This window comes from Platichthys flesus, chromosome 15 (assembly GCF_949316205.1).
Source record: "Platichthys flesus chromosome 15, fPlaFle2.1, whole genome shotgun sequence".
NCBI classification, from domain to species: Eukaryota; Metazoa; Chordata; class Actinopteri; order Pleuronectiformes; family Pleuronectidae; genus Platichthys; species Platichthys flesus.
Window position 1 is genome coordinate 10,414,331 of NC_084959.1, and position 24,013 is coordinate 10,438,343.

A 24,013-nucleotide genomic window follows, 5' to 3' on the forward strand; every position below is an offset into this window, starting at 1 on the left:
GGAAGCTCTGGTGTGTGCCAGTCGGTTTTATATTCACACAACTCATAAGATGACTTTGTAGGTACTATCCCTCTTAAGTTCAGCTGACTCCTGTTTAAGGCGGTAGACATGTTTTAACTTAAAAGTTGAACCATTTGAAAAGATCTCACAGCGTAGACGTGCTCTCCACTGTTTATCTTTTATTTTTAGAAAGTCATGATAATGGCACGGCTTCGTGTGGTCGGAGGGAGAAAGCATAGACTCAAATATACAGTATCAACTTCAGCAGTGAAAACGTGAGCACGCTGTTTATTTATTCATTTGTGGTATTTGAGAATGTGGTGTTTTGGTTCCTGTTGGTTGCTCTTCATTATATGTGTTCAGCAGAAACCCCCAAAAAATCAGTGAAAGCCAGTTAAAGCGGACTGAGTTTCCCAGCGGCAGCAGCAGCAACCTTTCATTTGACTAAAACAGGAAATGGATTAGTCGTCCCACAATACAGGCCGGATGCTCGCTGACTAATCAGAAGATAGGAGAAGGAAACAAGTCAGCAGATAAACTGCCCTCTGTGTCCAACACTGCACCCACATACATTCACTGTAGCACAGAAACCACCAGCACCCCCGAGGAGAACATTTGGAGGAACAAACCACAATATATCCACAGAGCATGGACACTGAAATCATCACAATGTCCCTTTATGATCTACACATAACACACAAGTACAAAAGTGTAGCACCAATTTTGAAGATACATACAACATTGGTGAAACCAGCCGTATTGTCAACAATACGTATGAGATCACAGCAAAGTATTTATAAGATCATTAATACAACTTTATGTTTCACATGGTTAACTACTGTACGTCCACAAGTTGTCAGGGTAACCAATAATCTACAAGAGCAGCCTCAGATATTATGTTGACTGAAATTAAAACGCACACAATGGCACACCCACTCACACAAACACACACACACACAAACACACACACACACCCACACACACACATACAGTTAGGCAACCTCAACATGTCGAACAGCCTGTTCTTTGGTGATAAGGGATCCTTGTATGTAAATGATTCTCTTGGTTAGTTCTGTGTGTGTGAATCTGAGTCTATAACATAAGGTTTAAAGCATTCAAGTGATAAAATACACACACACACACACACAAACACACACACACACGCATACAGACACCCACAAACATACAGACACACACACAGCCAGGCAGATCCCCAACTGACACCATTATCAGTTAAAGCAAGGAGGCAGCTCAGAGAGACTTGATGAGTGACCAAGATTTATTGTACATTGGAGATAAGACGCAGACATACATGAACAGACCACACACCATCTACACAGGAGATAAAACACACAGTGAAACGTAATCGTGTGCAAAGACACACACACACACACACACACACACAACCACACATACACACACACAGAGACACTTCAAAAGCTGGCGCTGGCTGGGATCACTGCTGCCCTCTCCTCCCTCCTCTTGACCTGTGACCTCCATCTCTTCATTCTTCCGTCTCGCCGTCTCTCTGTGCCTGCCTCTGTCTTTAATCGGTCTCACATTCGCTTCAGTCTGTTGGAGTTTGGCTTTTTCACTGTCTTCGGGGGTGTTTTCCGTCCTATAATCTGGTTACTTCAGACAAATTGTTGATGTTATGGTGAATGCGTAGCACCAGGCGTGTGTCAAGCGTCAATGGAACACACACACACGTGTCCAGGCCAACGTAAATCCTCAAACTATGGGAAACCACTAGGACATACGGTGTTTCTTTCACATAAAAGTTGGAGGAATATTTTAATCTGATTTGTTCACACAGATCCCATTTTTTTATCCTCCATCAGATAATTATGCAACAAGTTAATCACTAATTCTGTTTCCATTGCAGTCAATTACACTATCATTATTGTTATTATTATTAATATAAGTAGAAGTAGTTGTTGCAGTAGGAGTTTCAGTAGTATTTGTAGTAGTATTTATATTTTTCCACCTCAGACAAGCTTACTACCTTGTTCCTGGGGCCTTGACCTTTTCCCCCAACGTTCCGAATGCAAATAAAGAACTCATCTGTTTTTGCAGGTTTCAAATAAAAACCTCAATGTGGCCAGTATTAGCTGATGGGAGCGATAACAACTTGCCCTGAATCAGGGCACTTTCTTGGCTTCCACACTGAGTCTGGTTATTTTCAAGCCTGTCAGACTCAGCGGCCACTTCTTTAAGCAAACACAGAGTCAGAGAAACAGAGCAGCTTTTGTTTTAAATTATACTTTATTTCATATAAAAACACAACAATAAACAAATAAATTAGATATTTCTAAAATAATTCTCTTGAGGAAAAATGTTTAAGAACATTGTGATTGTTTACAATTTTGTATCTGGGATAACTGGAATGTAGAGATGCATATGTGTCCGGACACTTCGTGTAAATGTAAAAGAGCTTCATTCCAAAATGAGCGACACCAGCTGTCACGAGGTGACTGGCAGCATAAAATGCAAACAAAATGAGCAGAGTTGAAATGTTAATCCTTCTTAGACTAAATGCTTGACTGGGTTTGCACATGGTAAGATTACTAAATGATGAATTTAAAGCTTCTTGGAATGAAAACATGAAACTTTCCAGCATCTGACGGGGAAAAAAAGGAGGAGAGAGTAACGGGGCAAGTTGTGATGGTGAGATTAGCCGAATTAAATTTCTGTCGGGGAGGCTGAAGGAGGGTTTTGTGTTTCACCAGCTTTGAAAGCAACCAAAATTCAGACTGAAATCAATTAATTCAAATGAGCCGTTACAATTACTGAATGTGCTTCTTTGTGTTTTCCACAGATCTGAAGACAGATATTTCACAATGTCAATTTTGTCAATGGTTATTGTGTCTGTGTCTGGATTGTTGTGCCAGGTTCAGGAGGCGGACTGGGACCCAGTTGGCATTTTACACCACTGGGGACATTTCTGCAGCTGGTCCTGGCGGCAGCGGCCGAGCAGCAAATGTGAGTTAAGATTTGTCATTTAAAAGATGGTGGCCTTGGATAAAGATAGGGGCGTTTTGGGAGAGAAGAGGAGACATTAGCATAATAAGAGCCTCTTCATTTGCAAACAAGCCCAAGCCATCCCCACGCCGCCACCCCCCCCCCCCCCCCCCCCCAAAAAAAAAACTCCCTCTGGTCTGTAGTCGCACCCATTAAGCCTGCAAAGCCTTCATTGTCCGGCCAGGCTGCGGACCTGAGGACCCCTCACCAACAGATTGGGTTGGGTGAGGGGTTACAGCCAGACAAAGGAGGCTCCCTCCCCCTTCTCCTCTATTTGAAATCAATCACACTGGCTTTCACATTCAGAGCCCCCCCCCTCCCTGATCTCCTCTCCTTGTTCAGCAGTGACAGTGGGCCCGGCCCAGCTCCCCACAGAGTCCCCACACAGCCGAATCGTCAGTCCTCCTTTCAGGACGAGTCCCACCACGGACACACTACTGTCTCTGACAATACAGCGATGTGGGCCGCAGACCGAGGAAAGCTGTCGTTAGAGGAAGACCACAAGATGTTGTCTCGGGACAGTTCACTTGGTCGTCTTTACTTGTAAATGAGTCTGTCTCATGACCTTTAGGGGTTCGGAGACCTGATCCAACTTTGTTTCAAACAGCCGTGAGAAGCTGGGAGAGAAATCTTTTTTTTTACTTCATGTCCAAATAGTTTTGAAAATCTGTGGTTTTCGTCTGACAACAGCAACAATAACTTGGCTCTTTCTGATATTTACCCACACATTGTTTTCTTGGGCTGGAGGCCGCAGCAGTTCGGTACAAAATCATAAATGGGGGGGGGGTTTCATTCCAAAAAACTTTAAACCATTATTCAAGTCCCAAACCGTATTTTCTTTTTAGCCACAAACATTTGAGGACGTCAACGGAAAATGCGGTAATTTGTTGACGTAACATGTAAGGGGGTTTTTAGACAATGTTTACCGAATTTCGACATCTAGTGTCATGATTTGGGAGTGACCCCAATTCTTCGTTTAGATTTCCTATTATCATTTGGAAAAAGTCAAATTATTAGAGGTCAATAGTCAAAATGTTTGTGTTAAGAAATTGTGATTTGTGTCATTTTGGAATGAAACCTGAACATAGACAGTGACAGCGGCGACAGGTTTGGCACTGGAAACACTTGATTAAATCCCTCTCTCCTTTTTGCCTACACTAACCTTCATTTCTGTGTCATTCAGAATAATTTATAAAAGGCAATCGTCTTTCTGGTGTTGATATGTACATACATTATTTTTATATTCTAATATCTTCACAGGAAAATTATAACTTCAGGTACTTTGCTGATGCAACAGCAAGTTCTTAGCACGAGAGATCCTGAGATTTAAGACCGTTTTTTCTTTTTAAATAAGCAACACAAAAGTAAAATAATCTTATATAGAGAGATTTATATTTAACAATCAGTTTCTTCCTTTTTATCATAACAAAATAAATCTTTTTTTTTCACGTTAAAATGTCTCTATCACCGGGGTTTCAAACCGTGGTTTCTGGTAGAGTTTATGAGAGGAGATCATTGTCCTTGGCCTCTCTGAAGGAGACTTGATCAAAGAAAGCATTTTCGAGCTGTTTTGAGTACCAGGGTCTCTTCGGGTGTGTTTAGTGCCGCAGTTTTCCAACGTTACAGCTGTTCTCGGGCACCGTGCCAGAGCTGATAGTCCAAAGTACCATGGTTTGTTTGTCGTCTTTTCTTCTGCTCCTTCTTCTGCCCAGGGTGAAAGGTTTTTCTACTAAACTCCACCTAGTAATGAAGCTCACTGGCCTCAGTGCTCCATGTGCACACGTGTCTTAGTGTGTATTTGTGTGTAACAGATGCCCACCTACATCTAAGGGCTTTGTCTGGCGCTGGCGATGGAGGTCCAATGTAAAACCTAATGGGAATTAAAGCTTTGCCTTAACTTTAGTAATGCTGTGGTGGACCTCCAGTGTGGCTGCCAGTAGATGTGTCGCTTCACTTGAAAGCCCAAAGTCGTTCATGTGTGTTTATGTGCGGGTTCCTATCGGAGTGCTGTCTTCATATCTATCCGGGAACGCACATCCTGGTAGCCCAGGAGACAGGGGTCGGTGGACAAAGCATCATGGGTAAAAACGGAGTCGTTGTCGGAAGAGCAGGAGCTGGATGTGTCCTCACATGATGGGGAGTACTGCTCGAAGGGCGTCGACAGGTCCAAGTACTGAGGGGAGAAAACGTTCGTAAGAAAACCAGAAAAATACACATTTAATTATATCTAATTATATGCAATAGTCAGCTAAATACATTTAATAGGAAATCCAATTTGGCAAGTTCTCAATGGCGGTCAGACTGTTTTTCATTACTCCACCACATCACTATAGACATACGTTTTATAATCAACAATTCCAATTTAAGCTGACAGAGTTTTGGCTTTTTACAAAAGCATGTTAGACAGAGTTGTGCTGCTTGCCATTTAAAAATCTGCTCTGTATGCATTGTGTCCCGAAGACATCTGGACAGCAGATTGTGACGGAGAAGAAGAGGAAAATGCGCGTGTGCATCCTCACAAGTGGATCCGTTAACATGTCTGCATGTTTGCGTGTGTGTGTGTGTGTGTGTTTGTGTGTGTTTGAAGCCCACCTCGTCAGAGATGGACAGCAGCACTTTGTCCAGCTCCTCCACCAGCTGTTTGAAGGTTGGTCTCTGGGTGGGGACAGCATGCCAGCACTCACGCATCATCATGTAGCTGCAGAAAAAAACGCAATTATTATTTCTGCACTCAATGAGAAACTTTAAACACAGATGACGTCGGAAAAGATGTTGGAAAATCTATTTCAGAGATACAGTGGTGGGTTGAAGTTACATTTGCCCCTAAAAGATATTTATTACAAGCTCTGAGCACAATGCTCACCACAGCAAATATATAGAAATAACTTTCCTCCTGACTAAACACATTTCACAAAGTGGCTTATAGGCCTAATGTAAGACTCTTTTGGCTGGTGTGGATGTGGGCGTAAACGGGCATGGCTGCTAACAGTGGAAACAATTTAAAGGAGGAGCTCGTGCTTACAGATCGTGTGTGCAGTTGGAGGGTTTGTCCATTCGATGTCCTTCTTTCAGCAGCTTGAATAGCTCTTCCACTGGGATGCCGGGGTATGGCGAGCCCCCTAACGTGAAGATCTCCCACATCAGGACGCCAAATGACCACCTGGGGACAGGAGAGAGACGATTAATTAATTAAGACACATGGATGAATGGATACAATCATAATTCACTACCGGGTCTGATTTTAGGTTTTAACGGCAGTGATAGAAACACACATGGGTGAAGATGCTAAGTTCTAACTTCATCTTTATTTCTACAGTCTAGACGGTCATGCTGCAGTATGACGTGCAATAAACTTCCGGGCAAAGACACGTAAAACAGTCATGAACGTTTGTGTACTTAAAGAGTTAGTTGCCTTTTTTGAATGTGTTAACTTGCGTTAGAAAAAACCTGCATGTACCTGCTAATTCTGGTGTACAAGAGGTTTAACATACAATCACAACAGCTGACATGTTAGTTTGTGTTGTAAAGCACTTCAAGTTTTCCTGCTGGTGAATCTTTTGAGAAGTGGAACTTACACGTCGCTCTGGTGTGTGTAGACTCGGTCGAACAAGGCCTCTGGTGCCATCCACTTCACCGGCAGCCGTCCCTGCAGAGCGGACATGGAAACGTTAAGAGACCCATTTTTCTTTTTTTGTGACACTGTAAACATTTTTTTTTACACCACACACTCTCACTCCATGTCTCTCTCTGCCCCCCCCCCCCCTCACAATCCTACCCCTTCCTCCATCCCAGTCTCCCCTCTTTACTAATTAAGTCCCATTAAGGCTGCTGCCAATCAGAGGAAAACATCAGACATCTGTCTTGAGGAGTATTAAAGCTGTTAGAGGAGCCAGGCAGGAGGAACCTGGCTGGGCAGCAGACATGTTTACAAGCAGGGTTGGAGAGTACTTCTTTTTTTTTTTTTTTTACAAACAACCAGCTTTACCCTTTAACCTTTTAACAATCCAAATATCTCGACGGTTCCTTTATTTTCCCTAAGGGACAATTTCAGAAGGTCAGAGGTTTAGACATATGATCTTCTACCTGATTTACATTCAAGGGCAACCACCATAACTTGGGGCTGAACATTTAGGAAAATACATTCAAGAAAAGCAGGGAAATATTTCCCCTCTCAAATCTGCTATAATATGACAACATCTTAGCTTCGCAGCTGTGGAAAAGTTAAAGAAGGGTGGTAATTCGCCTGTCCCAAATGTTGACTACTGGAAAACATCATTCAACCAGTGGAAAGTCACGGGAGTCACTGGGATTCCTGAAAATGTGTGGCGCTGTACAACTGTCACTCACGTTGGTGGTTTTCTTGTAGTAGTCGATCTGGTGGACTCCTCTAGCCAGGCCGAAGTCAGCGATCTTCATCACGTTGTCCTCTGTCACCAGAACGTTTCTGGCTGCCAGATCTCTGTGGATGCACTGCGGAGAGAGGAGAGGGGGAATTTAAGTATGACAAAAGCCCTGAAAATGAGCTTTAGGCCAACTGCTGGGTCTCCAGATTAGAAGATTAGCATAAAGTTGAAATGGTCCTGGCTAATGTGCTCAGAGATTTAATTGAGAAAATGGGCCGAATACATTGTTTTCTTGTTTCTTTTCTCCCTGTGGTGTATCTGCTCTCCCTTTGGCAAAGCCATTCATTTACATTTCAAACCATACAATAACTAAATTTACTTTCCCATGGTTTTGTATTCTTTTCAATTTACACTTGTAATATGACATGTTTCTGTCTGCTCCAGGCTGTGGTTTGGAGAGACCAAGCAAAAACATGAAGGTATGGAAGGCAGGAATTATTCTCTGCAAAAGACTCTGGAGACTACATTCAACACACAGGGCCTCAGTTTATAGAATGCAGCAAAATTAAAATGTCTTTATATAGAAACCCCAGAGTTTGAAGAAAAAACAACTATTTGGGAGGGGAAAAAAAGAAAGGCCCTGTTTGCCCACATTGAATGGATGTCATTAAGTTTATTTTGGTTTTCATTCGAAATAGATGTGGGATTTGTGGGGACTTGGAAAATGAACCAGTCTTGGTTTGTGGGTCTCCCCATAATGGACGGTTAGTTTCAGACCTCTGCATTCTTCGAAGGCCGTAGAGCCAGAAACCTGATGCCTACACCCAACCGATGGCTCTGCTGCCTGTTTGCTAACAGATTTATGGCAGCGCTAAAAAGGACAAAGCCCGGCGATGGAGGGACAGACAGATGGATGGAGGAGAGTAAACAGGGCTGAAGCTGCGGCAGCTTTCTGTTCAGGAATGCCTGTTTGAGACACCGGCTGGCAGACAAAGAGACGTGTTGATAAGAAGCACACAGACAGAGTGCATGCTGGGAAAATGAAAGGACCTCAAACACAGGGGGTGGGAATGGGAAGAAAGAATCGAAAGGGACAGACAGAGGCGATGAGGACGACAAGAGAGATGGGGGAAAGGAAAGAGATGGAGCTGCCGTTCCAAACCGTCTGAACCAAGCTCATTCATCTGAAGGCCAAGTGCCCATGTAAAAAAACACTGAATCACACAAAGGAACTTGATGATAATCACACTTCCCTTTAAGTCAAAACCAAACTTCTGATATTACAGCCCCTTATAAAATCGAGACGTCCACAAATATTGAGCATTTTGCAATCCTGCTTTCATTTTGTGGCTGAATTTTTCCTGCCCGGGGGGGGGGGGGGGGGGGGCACATGAAACTGTAGTGAAAATTGATATGTAAACATCCCCAATGGGGCTGAAGCTTATAATGTGAAAGTTCCTTAAGAGCACCCCGATCCATAAATCCACCATCTGGCTTGCATTACAGTGAACAATTATAATTTCTACTGTTTATATTAGAAGTTATAAGTGGAGCCATGCAGTCATGCAAGTAGTTTCTGCTACACTCTTGTTAACTGGTAATCCATTGAAAAGCAGCTCCTTGGCCACATAGAGCAACTCTACAAACACGACAAACAAGCTCAAATAAATTACCAAAAGACTCACAACTCAGAAACACCACTGCTACTAACTCTTTAAAAGTGAACGTACCCTTTTAGAGGCTAGGTACTCCATCCCTCTGGCCACCTGGTAGGCACAGGACAGAAGGTCTTTGAAGGTGAGCTGCTCCTCAGGCACCTTGGTCACATCAAAGGTGTAGTCCATGCCTGGAGGTCGCCGGGCCCGCAGGTACTCCCTCAGACTCCCTTTGGAGGCATACTCCACCAGAACGTACAGAGGGCCTGAGGGGAGAACACAAGCAGAAGGAAGGACGGGGTTGTTACTATTGTTAGATGAGCCTATGGGTTGGGACCACCAAAGTTGAAACACTGACTCGATTAGGCTGGTGGGTTTAGATTTACAATAACAATGGAGCCAGATAATGGAAACGCATTTTTTTCTGTTGGAAATAAGGGTGTGTGTGTGTGTGTGTGTGTGACGTAATTTGCGTTAACAAGGGAGATGCTGTCCTTTTCTTATTGCTCTAAACATAGACTCAAGAGCCAAGATCAGTTTTATTTGATGAACCACAAGCTAGCAGATACCTTTAATTAAAGTTACAGGTATGCAATAATAATAAAGTTTGAGTCACTCACCATCTTGTGTGCAGACTCCCAACAGGTTGATGATGTTCTTGTGTTTGTCCATCACCTTCATCAGCTCCATCTCCGAGATGAGATCTGCCAGATCTTTGTCTGTGGCATCATCTGAGGGAAACATTTACATTTAAACAACCATGACTTTGTCACTGACAGCAGACGTAAGCCAATCTTTGGTAGTATTTTTGTGGGTGTATCATGTCATTCTTACCTTTGAGCATCTTAACTGCTACAGTGTTTGCCGCTTCTGTACCATCCTTGCTGATGCCATATGCATCAGCTCTGACCACCTGCCCAAAACAGCCTTCTCCAAGAGGTTTTCCCAATGTTAGACTAGAGAGAGAAAGATTGAGAGTTAGTGAAAATAAGTATATATAAATGAAAACTGTACATATACATAATTTTGGGCTCTGGTTTCTTAAAACATGGGTTGGGCAGAGCCAAAATTGGGCTGCGGACGTGTTTCTTTTTAGGTCCCCACATGCTGCAAGACTACAATGTTTAAATTTGTCTGGATCCCGGCAGCCAAGCTAAATATAGTGACCCTCTGTCTCTCTTTGCAATCGGCCAACACAAATCCTTTTCATACTAAATTCAATTGAAGACTAGGTGTTATTTCATTCCAAAAATATTAGCTGCATCTTACTTCTCTCTGGGGAACTCCCAGTCTGGGTCGTAAGGCAACTCAAACTCCATTACTCCAGCCAACATTGGAGAGCAGCTGGACGAAAGGCGAGCCACTCTCATCAGAGATGCACTGGACTTCCCTGATGAGTTGGAGTCAACTGAATACTGAAAGAGGAGATGCAGAAAATTATAACTTAGTTAACAACAAGTAACATACAGGAAGATCAGCCATTGACCCCATTGACCACTGCAAGCTATTTATACTTGCTTTATAAGAACATTGAAACATACCCTGACCTCATGTCGTCAACAATTTGACAAAGCATCTGTTAGAGCTCAAAGACTGAATTTCCCAACATACCTGTCTGCGAAGAGGGAACTTGGAGAGCTTCTGGACAGGTAGAGCATCAAACGGCTCCCTCCTGGGGTGGACCTGCATTCGGCACAACACCACAATGACGATGGCCATGATCAGAGCCAGGAAACCACAGGCGTAGATGATGATGTCGGTGTACTTGGTCTCCAAGGTGTCCAAGGCATCAGCTGCTTCCTCCTCTGTAGAAAGATTTGACCAAAAAAATGCTTCAGATACTTATGTTCAAGATTGTTGACACCACAACAGGGCATGTAACTAAGTAACAACTTTCCAGCGCTAAGTTATATTGCCTTTAGTTTTCTCCGTCGTTTACCTGAGAGGACGGTCAGCCAAGCAGATTGATGGGCAAAACCAATGGAATTTCCAGCCAGACAGGTGTACTCTCCAGTATCCTCCATGGTTACTTTGGACAGGTAGAGCACCTCCACTTCTGACATGTTCAGGCTGCCAGTCTTCATAAAACATGAGCAGGAAAGGACATAAAAGATTAGTTAAGAACAATTATTCAAATTCAATGCCTTCCCAGTCCTCCCTTTCCTTCTTTTCGAAGAAACTGAAGCAGACACTTAATAAACAGCAGTTATTTTGACCAATTTTGCAGAAACTCTTAACATTTCCAAGCAGAGTTTGTACTTTTCTACTGATCACATGATGTCACCAACCTTGAGAACTTGAACGTAAGGTGTCCCGTCCGCACCATAGCGGCTGCCATTTCGTTCAATGTGTTTGAGCCACTGGATATGAGGTTGGGCGTCGCTGTAGACCTTGCAGTGGAACTGGACGTCACTGCCTACCACTGCTGTGGTGTTGGATGGTAGACCGGCCTGCAGGATGGGCCTGTGGGGGGAGCGCTCTGTGTGGGGAACATATCGGTGAACACATGAGTAAAGTGAAGAGATTCCGGAGGAACCAATCAGAGCTGAAGTGACTCCCTTTATTCTCAGGGCAACAGTTCAAAGGTGATCCTTAAACATGGAGACAGAGAATCTGATCTGCCAAGCAGGGTTTAACTCTGCACGTCTCAGAAACTCCCCTCACACCAGGAGTCTGTGTAGGAGGGACAGACTGGAATCATACCGAACTGTTGCTAAAACGTCCAGAAATTTGACCATTAAACAGTCAGGCAAACAAAAGTCTAACAAAGACCAACAGCCACTCTCACCTATAATGTGTTTGTATGCTGGCAAAAGAACAGAAATGTCATTTTGGGATGGAAATTGGTTCCATTAGTGTGGCTCTTTGTCAGCTGGTTGCCGGGGTCTCTTTGATCTGCAGCTACTCTCGCTCTCTGATCTCGTTAGTTGTCTCGTTAGTCCTCTCCCCCCGTCGGAGAGGACAGAAACTGACCCCGTGCTGGACAGGCAGCGGACAAATGAACAAATAAACTGCAGCCCTTGATCTGCTGTGACAGGTCAGGTAGAAAACTGATGTGGACGCCTGACTGTCCACATCCTGCCCGGCAGGGAGGACGCCAGGCGCCCCTGTCACCTTCTGCTCCCCCCTCTGGTTCTCACCTCTTTCTGACTGGAGGCTTTTATTTGAAGACATGCAAACTAATAATTGTTGCTATTGCTGCCATACATTTTTTCAGCTGATCTCAAGAGTATTGAAATTTAGGTTTAAAGAATAAGCGCTAAGCATTAGTTGGTGACAGCAATTTAGTATTTATCAAGAGACACAAACACATACACAGATTGTTTGTACATCATCATGTCTTACCGAGGACATCGAGGACGTAGCTGTGAGTGATGGAGCCGTATTTGTTCTCCACTGCGCAGGTGTAGTTTCCTCTGTCTGAAGGAACGACGCTCTCCATCACCAGGCTCCAGTGCTGGTGTCTCAGCTACCAAAGAAAAACCAAAGAAGATTAGTTTAGATAGAACCTTGGAGAATGATGAAGCATAAATAGTAGTTGAACAAATAATTATCACACTCTACAACCGTTCTAACCTTAATGCCCCCAATGCGATGCTCTCCTCTGAATTCCCGTCCATTTTTTAGCCAGCGAATGTTTGGCATGGGGCTCCCCATGGCTGGGCAACGGAACTTCACTGTGTTGCCTGCGGGGACGGCGTACAGCTTCTTCTCCATACGCTGGGTGTGGGTCCAATAAGGACCTGAGTGAACAAAGACAAGCCATTGAGCCATTAGCCACATGTTTTGATGAAGTCTGAACATTGAGTTGTACTAAATCGTTAAGGATTACAGCTACTAAGCAAACAAGCAAACAAGCAACACACCTCTGGAAAAGTACACCTGGTCATCTTCGATCTCAGCTGATGAGTCCTCCAAGCCGTTGTCCTCGTCATCGTCTCCTGACCCCAACGAGTCTGGAGACATGAAAAATAAAGTCAAAATGAGGAGATTAACAGACACAGAACTAACCTCAACCAGGTTTATCCCTAATCTATACCTGACAGTCTTTAATGCAATAAACCACAGTGTCAGTGTCCTCACCTGTTACGGTGATGGTGAAGTTTCTCACAGGCTCTTTGGTTCCGCGGAGAACGCAAACGTAGATGCCTGAATCCTCGTATGTTACGTCTGTGATCTCCATGATGATGCCGCGGATCTGGATCCGGGGTGTAGGCATAACACGGACTCCCTCCCTGTACCAGTTAACTGCCATGCCGGGCCGGGTGCTCATGTCACAGCGCAGTTTCAGCACATTGCCCGGCTCCAAAAGGAGATGCTCTGTGGTGTCCTCGCTCAGCTCCTCCAGAACGTCTGTTGAAACCAAACATCAAACCCTCTTATTTAGATGTTCACGAGGCATACTTTACTTCTTATTGTTTCACCGTATCATCAACTTTCTATTTATTTTGGTCTCTAACTTATATAACCACAAAGAGAGAAACAGCCAACCAGTAATTTCTTCATCTCTTCTTCTAAGCACAGCCAACCCCTCAACTATGACCTTCAACTCTTCAGCCCTGTGGCGTCCCTTCCCCACACTCACACACAATGGAATTACCATGGAGATCAGGGAGGTCTAACTGACCCAGCCCCCCTCCACCCCACCACTCCCCCTCCTCATCTTTTTGTTCCTCTGTGGATTATTGTGAGACTGAGAGCGATCTAGCTTGTGCCGCAATCTCGGAAAAAAAGAAGACCAAGAAAAGAACCAAGGATGAAGAGAAGCTGAGGCTAATGAACATGTTGCAGCATGACAGTGGACGGAGCGTGAATCTGAGGGGCGGTGAAGGTTCACTGGAGATCTAAGTGAGCGGAGGGAGGAAAGACGATCGTTGGAGCCCGGAGAGGAGGACACTGGTGATTGAGCTGGCACAGATGGCCGCCATACTGCCCTCAACAGTCGGCTCTCTCTTTTCAGGGATTTACAAACTTGTTTGACACTAGAATGGATTAACTGTCACCCGTTGCCTTCACTTCAATCAGTGGAAAGGATTGTAAATGTCAAAGCTATACTAAGAAACATGTAGCTTTGACTAAATAAAGGTTTTTACTGTTTAGTTTTTGTTAAAACTGTGTTGAAGAAGTGTCGATTACACTTTAAGATCATTTTGGAGGGAAATGTTTGTGGCGCTGTTGGCCTTTATTGGTTTGTATGGAGATTTGAATTGGTTGGACAAACTAATAGGAACACCTGTCGATGTAACACACCGCAGTTCATCCTTAACCCTACCACTGAGAACACCCCCATAAGATATCAGAAAGGGGTTTAACCTGTGGGGATTTCAGCAGCGGTGAGGTCCTCTGTTCGGGAAATGATGGTACCTGCAGAAGAGAAAAGTTGAGGTTAGACAACTATGCTCTAGTATGAATGCTATATTGTGCTGCTTTGGGAAACTTTAGACAAAGCTGTCCAGCCATTGTCACAATTATAGAAACTGGTAATTTGTGTGTGTGTCTCACCAGGCAGGACGTCCAGCCACGCCGACTGCATTGCCTGTACCGTCTCTCCCGCATGAATGCTCTCGGCCATGCAGACGTACTCTCCTGCATCCTCCACAGTGATGTCGAACAGATGCAGGGTGTACACCTTGGAAGCATTGCTCTGCAGGGCCTAGGTGAAAGAGAGATTATTTAAACAACTATTTAATATGACGATAATAGAATCAAAACAGTGTCCAAGTATAACATATAAAACTGCAGATTTTTGTACAATATGCTGGTTTCTTACGGTCAGAGCTCTGATGTGTGGTGGTCCTCCCTGATTTCTTCCTGGGGCACTGATATCCGTCTTCAACCACTGCACCTTGGTGGATGTCGGCCTGTGGACTTTACACACCAGATTTGCCTGACCACCCACCAGCGCTGTGGTGTTTTCTGGATAACCTGGCACTATCAGAGGCCTGGAGATTCGCAGAACTGGAGAACCTAGAGGAGCTGAGAAAAAACAAATACTAAATAATTAAAAAATATTCACCTTATCGTGCATGGTTTTTTACGAGTTTAACTTTGGAGGAGCAATTTGGTGAGCTTTTTATAACTTATTATTGGTGTTGTCGTACAGTTATTTAACATAATTTAGATCCTTGATTATTTGTAACAAGTCTACTTGGTTTGAGTGCCCCCCAAGTGAACAAGACCAAAATTGTCAAAACACAATCAGCCAGTTTCAGTTTACCTCTGAAAGGGTTGGCAGCAGAGCAGCATGTTCCTAAACAACCACTGTCATTTAATACTACCAGGAACTGGAGATAGAGAGCCGTGATAACCCGGCTACTATCGTGTCACCATCCGCCACAGTGCTATCCATTCAGTGGGTCACTTGTCCATTTGTGTGCTCGCTCGCTCACTTGTTGAAGCATATGTTCGCCCTGGCCAGGGACCTCGCTTACTGCTCAGTCACTCAGAACGAGCAATTTTCCAGGGCAATTTTCTGTCTGATTGCTTCCTGCGAGTGCTTAGTGAAAAGGCAATCTGTTCCCTTGTCGGAGTGAAGTGCTGCTTTTTCCCAAATCGCCCAGAGCACACGTAGAGGCGATGCTTTCAGGAACAAATACTCGGCTATAACCTCGTGAATTAAAATCTCAAACCTTTCATTGGTCAAAGCATTCAAAAGGAGAGCGACTGATAAAAAAGGTCTTGGTGGCGAGTTATAATGTGAGCGCACTTATCATTCAATCTGTTTCGACTGACAAACTGTGTCTTCTGGGTTCATTATATTAAATATATGAGATCCTAACAAGCCACTTGTTTCCCTCTAATGGAGCAAACTTGAACAAAGTAGAACCAGTAATCAACGGTAAATAACACACACACACACACACACACTTGCAGCCATGCTAATGAACTTGCAGTTACAGGGATGGTGCCCTGCAGTTGAACTTGCGGCAGAGTGTGAATTGTCACCCAGAGGCGAGGGGGCAAACAAAACACAACACAACACAAACAAACCGCTCAGCTGGTGCGAGCCAGGCAGTCACCCAGCCGGCGGGGCTGGCAGCGGAAACATCAGTGGAAACCAGTCAGGACAATGAGGAGGCATTCATGCCGTGAGCCAGCAGAGCCCAATAATATGTGCTTCATACCAAATTATTACCAGGACAACTTCCTGTCTTGTTCCGGCTTGGCTACTCTCCCTCAGGATTTACAGTATTTATTCCAATCAGGTCATATTTACAGGTTTTACCCTACAGTTCTCTTGTATTATATATAGATTTAAGTGTTACTGTATTTATGAATATAGAAATATAAAACTCTAACTCCTCATGCACTGATAAGGTTGTGAAAGCAGAATTTGGCTAATTTCCTTAGTCTAGGTTAATGTGAGTGAGATAATTTTTCTGTTGCCAAGATTCACCTTCCCAGTATCCTTTGTGGGTTTGTAACATCAAACGTAAATATTAAATGTATAATTATATTTGGAGAGCTCAGCGGTTTAATAGGGCTATATCTGATTTTGCTATATAACTGAAAACACAAAAATAAACATTAAAAAAGCTCTGTTAGATGTATGAAATCAACCCTGTCAGACGACTGTGTCCCTCTGACTCCTGCAACCTCAGTTCACCTGAAGTGGTCTTTGAGGAGTTGGTAGAGTCTCTTCTAGCTCTTTCTCCTGAAATCAAGTAGGGGGGGGGGGGCTGTCTTCTCTCTTATCTCCTCTCTGTCATTATCTTCTCCTTTCAACTAAAGCAGCGTTTTCTCTGATAACATTTACATATGTATCAACAATTAGATGAATTAACTGTGAAACTTGGATTCATGGAAGTTGAATCTCAGCTTGAATCCAAACCTTTCTAGTGAAACAACCATCTGGACCCATCAGTCCATCCAGGATGCAGTGCAGTGATTTTACTAACTGTGGCCTATATTGACTGCATTTTTTTTAAATGCAACATTTGTGCAAAATCCTAAAAGATCCCTGAGGCTGTTCCACCGAGCCAACGAACACCTACAAGGACGTTTGCTTGTGGAGGTTGAGGCTTCCTTTTAGAACATTTGGTTTTGGAATGATAAAAAGAAACCATCATCTACGTCGGGGGCTCAATTAGAGTTGAGATGTCTCCACTGGTGGAATCTTCATGTTTTACGACCAACATATCTCTGTGTTATCTGTCCCACTTTGACTCTTTACTTTAAATTAACCTGCGAGGTGTTTCCTGCACATTATGGTCTGCAGAGCAAGCCCAGGCTGGCCCCGCTTGGCCCTGCAGTACAAAGTGGGGCCACCAAGAAGGAAAGGAGGCAACTTCTGAGCCCGACGCCTCGGGACGACATCCAGTTTGTCTTTAATCAAACCACAGACAGGTTTCAAGAATGCTTTCCAATTAATGTGACTTACACAAACAGTTCCCTCATTGCAAAATGATCAGATTCGTAAGTTTTAATGTTGAAAAGTGTTGGCTCTGTTAAACACTTAGACCTCCAGTACACTCAATAAAAACATTTTGATGGAATTTTAAACTGACAACTGATTTATTGCATCGACGTCTTTTTGAAAAGCATCAATGAAAGAGCCCCTGTGACGCCCCCCCGCCCCTCTTCATCCTCTACAGCTGGCACGCAGCCAGGCAGATTTACACTTCCGAGCCCCAAGGCCTCGGATGGATCAGGTAGCACAGTTTACAGCAGCCAAAACACTGAGAGACTTTTTTTTTCCTCCCCCTTCACCCCTTCCAAGACATGGCTTCAGCCTCCATGTCATTTTTGCTGTCACCTGGACTTCCTCTGGGGGCTAAAATAAGACCCGAAAGAGGAACGATGGAAACCTTCACAGATACATACAAGTGCTGACACACACCCTTTTCTTCTCGAGTTGAACTTTTATCTCTAAAGCAAATATTGGCAAAGGAAGAAGTGATGCAACCAGATTTCAACAAACCTCCAAAGATAAGTGAGGGGAAACTGTTTGTAAACCTGATGATCCCACGGAAATGTTGTGTATCAGCAGATGAGATATAGAATATGTGTTTCCTTGTCATCGGTAGAAAAACAAAACTAATGGGGTCTTACCTTTAGTCCTTCTTTCGTCAATGGCCCGGGCCGAGACTCTGTCCATCACACAGAGCAGGAGAACGCAGAACGTGCAGACCCTCTCCATCTTCTGGACGTGACGCGTGTGTCTTGCGGTTACAAGGTAGAAGTATGTGTTGGAAGCCTTGATGGGGCCTCACACTACGGTCCCTGGCATTGGCATACTCAGAAACCCACAACGTCTCTAAATCTGGATCCTGTGAGGGCAAACAAACACACGGCAGACGGTTGATCAGAAACTTGGTTCTTGGAGCCAAAGGCACAGACTTTTTCTGTTCACGTTTCTACCATGTGGAGAGAAAAAAAACACAAACAATTGTTGGGGCAGATAGTTAAAGACGGATCCTGTTTTGACTGTGAGCAGCTGTATTCTTAACCAGATGTCCCCGCTAACTGTCCCGTCCACCTCACATTGTCCAGGCCCTCCTGCGTCATGAATAAGGAGCAGGGCTGTTACCGCCTGTTGTTTGTCAATGGATGGTGCTCAGTCGGCCCCGGGATAATGGGCCCTTACTAGGAAAACACTCGAAACCTGCCAGGAAGCTGCCGAATCTGAAGGAGCAGTGGAGATTCGACTGCACGGCAGCTGATGAGACTTCAGGTGGTGGAAGAACAAAACAGGCCGCGGCACTAATGAATATATGTGACTGTTCACTGGAGCCAAAACAGGACTATAATGTACTTAGAGCTGCATCGCCAACACTTTAGAGCAAGTTTGTTTTAGAGGGCGGGAGTGGAATCTTTCAATTTGAGCATTTAGTGCCTGAGAAAGACTCTAAACTTCTCTTCAGTCTCAACCAGGGGAATATTTACTAATCTCGATGGGTAGGACACCTGACTTTTTAATGGACCATATACAGATGTTCCAAATCAACCCATCAACTATTTGTAAATTAAAAAGTGAAACCCATCCATCGCAGTTTCCTAAAACCCAAAATACTTTCTGACAAACATCCCTCAATTATGAAGTTGGAACTATATAGTTATGTTTTGCATTATTGCTAAAAAGTTACTTTCTGATCCCTTCACTAAATGATTAATCATTGATTTTTTAGCTGGAACACCTATGTTGTTGATTGATATTAAAGAACTTCACAGAAATAAAATTACGTGATTTAAATACGAGTTTATAAACAACTCACAATGTCCAAAATGTACATCTAAAAGTTTGATATTGTTAGCATGGACACGCAATGACTAAATATTGTTGTTAAGATATTATTACAATGGTATCTTAGAATCAAATTGTCCCAATGCACTCGTTCATTCCGCAGTCAAACTATAAACTGTGACACTAAAGGAATAATACAGTGATCTTTGTGCTGTGGCGAGTCGGCCCGTCTGCGCACAGGCGCCAGACCCTTGGTGCCTGCGCTCCATGCAAGCAGGCCGCGCCCACACACACACACACACACACACACACACACACACACACCGTTTAAAGAAACAGCTTGCTGAATGAAACTTATTCTTTCTCAATTAAGGGACTGGAAAACTTTTTTCTCCTGCCGCTGCTAATTCCGCTGGCACGCTGCCGGCCGCACTCTGCTGTGTTCAGCTGGAGCCAAAACACTTCCACTGTATTCTACTCCTCACCCCCCCCCCAAAAAAACTATTTCTGGACAGAAGGAAGTCACTGTGCGGACTTAAAATAATGTTTGATGTTGGCTACTGCACATAAATCACAGTCAATAAATCAGCCACGAATGCGCTAATCTCCTGTGGGACGAATGCCCCTATAACAAGTCATACCTGTCACTGTGTGTGTTTTATAGGTACAGTGACCGGCACGTGTGTCCCGCCGTCTGTCAGTCAATACATCAGTTAGGCAGATTATTGTCTGACACATCCTCAGATCAATAAACTCTAAAAGCGTCCAATTAAATCCACATTACTCCAATTTACCTCTGGACAGGACCCGATCCAAGAGGGGGCTCTGTCTTTACGCACGTTGTCATTGTAGCACTGCTATGAGAGTGAAACGAAATTAATAAGATGAGTGTCTTTATTTTAGCTTAAAAGAGCCTGTGGTTCCACAAGGTTCAAACTCCGCTCTCACAAATAGTCCAAGTGGAAGGTTCAATGTCTAATAGGTGACTTGATTGGCTGTGCGCACTGCCAAAACAAAACTTCGCCATAAATCAAAACCAGTTCAGAAAACACGATTTTAATTGAACATTTATTGGATTCAATCAATAATTCGATGTGTGTTTCTGGGTCAAGCTGTGATGTATCTTCTCAGACTTTATTTCAATGAATGTTGTCTAGAACATTCCTTAAAATTAAGAAAAGGTACAAAACCACTTAATGGCACTATTTGACGCTTGGAAACAAAGTTTTCTCAAGTGATTTTTCAAGTTGAAATCTAACCCTCACTTCACCACAGCCGCCGAAAATGATTGAAACAACTCTCTAGGAATCTCCAGCTGTCAAGGTCCCTGTTTTCACCCACCTTTCCTCCTGGTCTGTGCTCGCCGTTGATGACTGGCACCAAGGGGGAATCACTCCTTGTCCCGGTCGATATGCGTCAACACTGGAGTCCTCATTTGTAGCTCTTGTATTCCTGCGGTATCCCCCCTGTTCAAAGCAGTCTGTGAGCGGGTCTCTGCTGTTTAGTATCCGGTTGAACACGGAGGTGAGCTTATAAATCCATCAAAAACGCAGCAGCAGCACCCTTTTGGAACATGAGCGACAGCTGGTTCTCCTGGTGACCGGCGGATGGAGCTGTGATCGCCGGGGGCAAAGTCCACTGCAGCCGCGGTCGCTCACAGCGCTAAATCCATGGAGAGCGAACACGGAGCGAGAAAGCAAAGTTAAACGTGTGAACACCCGCTCTTTCTCTGCTCTGGAGGTGTCTCCAAAAAAAGATCCGAATGTGAGAGAAAGAGAGAAAGAGCCTGATAGGATGGTTAAACGCGCCCCCAGTTCAGAGTCCCTCCTTGATTACACTGTCTTGGATAAAACTCTTCGTGCGTCTTTACGCGTCAGCGCGCTCCTGCGAGTTCCCCTTCCCGGCGAGTTTGTACTGGTGAGTTCTGAGCTGTGGTGCTGAACAGTGGAGCTCAGCCTCCTCACTCCGTCTCCTTTCTATCAGCAATGAGGGAATCGCCTCATGCACACAGCAGCAGCCCTCCAACACCACTCTGCTGCTCTCCGGACGACAGCCACAACAACAATGGTGTGAGAGCGGCTAGGCGAGCAGCAGGAGGAAGGAGGGAGGAGGGAGAGAGAGAGAGGGGAGGGGTACGCTTGTGTTACCCCAACACAAAACACCCCCTCCCCATCTCTCCAAAGGATTGGCATATAAAACCCGAGACCCCCTGCCTCTCCCTCCTCTCCACAGCGACACAGCTCAAGTTGAAATCAGTGGTTGCTTCACTTTAATTTAGTTGCAACCATGCTTAACTGTTTTAATTGTGTTGATTTGTGTTCGTCTCCCGCTGAGAGCCGCGTGCCAAAGCCAGCCACGCAGATTTTTTTAGTTTTTTATGACGACTCATAATTTATCGCGGGTTAATTGTCCTCTCTGCAAACACGAAGGCGCCTTCAATTAAGTTGCTTTAAGTGAGTGAATGTGTGTGAATTGCCTCCGTGTTTTAATTGCATCAGTCAAAGAACAGGAGCGATAATCTCATTATGCTGCAGCGGCACAGAATCAAGATCAGCTCGGTTTTTATCAGCTGAAGTGAGCCGAGATGTGAGCCCTCATTCTTGGAGCCCAATAACACAAGAGTTGTGTATTAATCTATCAAGGAAAGAAGGAGGTTTTAGTTGTATGCGCTGCACAAGCAGGAGATGAGGGGATACAAAGAAAACACCCGGTGACGTTAAAGGACACGAAAACACTCACCAACTCATTAACTTTGTTAATACATCACTGTCACACTCACAACAATGCACAAAACATCTCGGTCTGTTTCTCACCGAAGGTATAAAAGCTGTGTACTTCAGCTTGGATGGACTTTGTTAATGCAGAGTTACTCAGTCACATATAATCCAGAGGTCATAAAGATATAAAGAAAGAAGAAAAATGATTTCTTCTCTTCCACAGCCTAAACTTTTAGCTTTGATTTCTATAGCTGCTCTTAGACATGCACCGAAGTCTGGACATTTCCCTGAAGCTCTCCGGCGGGACTGTATTTGAGAACGAAAATTACAGAGTTGTTCGCTCTACTCATTTTCTGCACATTTTTGCAGAAGTAAAATGTCATTAAAATGTCAGAGTGTGCTAGTGGGAGTGCTGGAGAGGTATCTTACATGTGATGGACACAGAAGTGAAAAAAAACAACAGAGGAATACAGTGATCTCAGGTTGAAAAGGAGTCATTCCAGAAGAAGGCAGCGATGAAGTTGTAAACCTGGAAAGACGAAGAGCTTTTGGAGATAAGGGCCAACGGCGCTGTCAATGTGCTGTAAACAAAAGCACACAATCTATCCAGGTGCCACCCCTCACCTGAACGCCCGGGACATTTTCCAGTTGGCTGACCTCCTGATCTCCTGCTGCGTTCTTCACATGTGAAAGTCATCTCCAGGAAATTTCCACACACAATATTCTGGACATTTTCCAGAGTTCATGTGTGAAAACAGCTTCTTAGAAAGAACAGTAGAGTACTAATTCATACACCAGCAACATTACAGGCAACGTCCCTCAAGGGTCCATTCAGAGGATAATTGTGTCTCTGCAGCAAAGACTGGCTTCACTTTCAGTGAGGGAAATTCTTAATGCTCCATTATGCACTGATACTTTAGACAAAGGTGCACTGTTTAAAGAGGATAGTGCACAGAGTTGAAATTTAAGTTTGGAAAACTTGACGGACCTGCACAAAGTCCTGACCTCCACAACACCAACAGCCTAATGGTATAGTGACTGGGAGCCAGGCACTTATCACACTTAAAAAAGGTCTTAGGAACAAATCCATGGTACTTTTTTTCCACAAATCTGGTAGAGAACATTCCCTGGAAAGCGGGGTTAGTTATGGGGGAGGGTTAATGCTCATGGTTTGAACGTAAACTACTTCAGAAACAAGACAGGATATGAGTAATACGATGTTTCACAAAGTTGGGTTGACCTGTTGACCTCCCATAAACAAAATAAGCATAGGCAAGATGGTCCACAAGCTGTACAATTTATTGATCGGACTAATTGTTATAATATGCATTGATTAGGGTTTGTTCCATTCCTGGTTGTGTTTCTTATAAATATCCAGAGTGTGCAAACTCAACCAGTGCATATATTTTCGCCTCTAAGAAATCTGTTTTCTTCCTTCCAGATTTTATTATGGAGAGAGACAGGATGTGTCTGGGAGGTTGGGGGCAATCACAAGCCACAAAGGTCCTCGACAGGATTCAAACCCGGTTACATGATACCTGCTGGAGTCAAGTGAGCCTCCAGGATGCCACGAGGAAATGTTTGACCAAAGCTCTGCCTGCTGCAAAATAAAAGCTCCAAATCAATCACGAAGCAGGGAAAAGCCTGTTGCACACTCGGTTTATTTTTATCAGCGGGTCAAACTCCTCATGTGGCTGCGGTATGAGGCCTCTTAGCTGAAATTTATGTGTTGAAATAAATGCCAGATTTGACCTGTGACACTGTGCTGTGCTACCTCGGGTCAGGCGGACCTTTACAGCGAAAGTCAAAGTACACAAATAAACCAGGTAGAGTGGAAGTCATAAAGTAGATAAGAGCTGTGCTAAAGCCAGCTAATGCTACGGGTTGACTGCCGACTCAGCCGCAGAGTGTTTATGTCATACCTGAGCGTGTGTGTGTGTGTGTTTGTGTGGTTGTGCGTGTGTCAATACAGCGGGACTGACGGGCACAGATTTGACTAATGATTAATTGGATGTTACACAAGTTTCCACTGAATTGTGTCAGAAAATAATGAGGTGTGTGTGTGTGTGTGAGTGTGTGTGAGTCTGTGTGTAT

At 44.1% G+C, this 24,013-nt stretch overlaps 1 protein-coding gene across 1 annotated transcript; it reads right to left on the reverse strand.

The window, feature by feature from the left end:
- Window positions 1-3,148: 3,148 nt before the first annotated feature.
- On the reverse strand, window positions 3,149-21,247 carry fgfr4 (fibroblast growth factor receptor 4). The gene is made up of 21 exons (XM_062405991.1): window positions 20,544-21,247; window positions 18,071-18,288; window positions 14,790-14,995; window positions 14,522-14,672; window positions 14,333-14,383; window positions 13,103-13,372; window positions 12,886-12,975; window positions 12,596-12,762; window positions 12,365-12,488; window positions 11,308-11,498; window positions 10,959-11,097; window positions 10,631-10,824; window positions 10,289-10,434; window positions 9,854-9,975; window positions 9,640-9,750; window positions 9,095-9,285; window positions 7,369-7,491; window positions 6,597-6,667; window positions 6,044-6,181; window positions 5,614-5,719; window positions 3,149-5,194 (listed from the first exon to the last, which is right to left on the reverse strand). Exons 2-21 carry the CDS (start codon window positions 18,156-18,158, stop codon window positions 5,018-5,020), a joined length of 2,856 nt encoding a protein of 951 aa, XP_062261975.1. The 5' UTR covers window positions 18,159-18,288; window positions 20,544-21,247; the 3' UTR covers window positions 3,149-5,017.
- Between the last annotated feature and the right edge of the window lie 2,766 nt (window positions 21,248-24,013).

Coding starts and splice junctions, on each gene's coding strand:
- fgfr4 (XM_062405991.1), bottom strand. CDS start 18,158: ATGGAGAGGGTCTGCACGTTCTGCGTTCTCCTGCTCTGTGTGATGGAC. Junction 10,825..10,958: donor TTGGCTGACCGTCCTCTCAG/GTAAACGACGGA, acceptor ATCTTTCTACAG/AGGAGGAAGCAGCTGATGCC. Junction 9,751..9,853: donor AGCAGTTAAGATGCTCAAAG/GTAAGAATGACA, acceptor TGTTTCCCTCAG/ATGATGCCACAGACAAAGAT.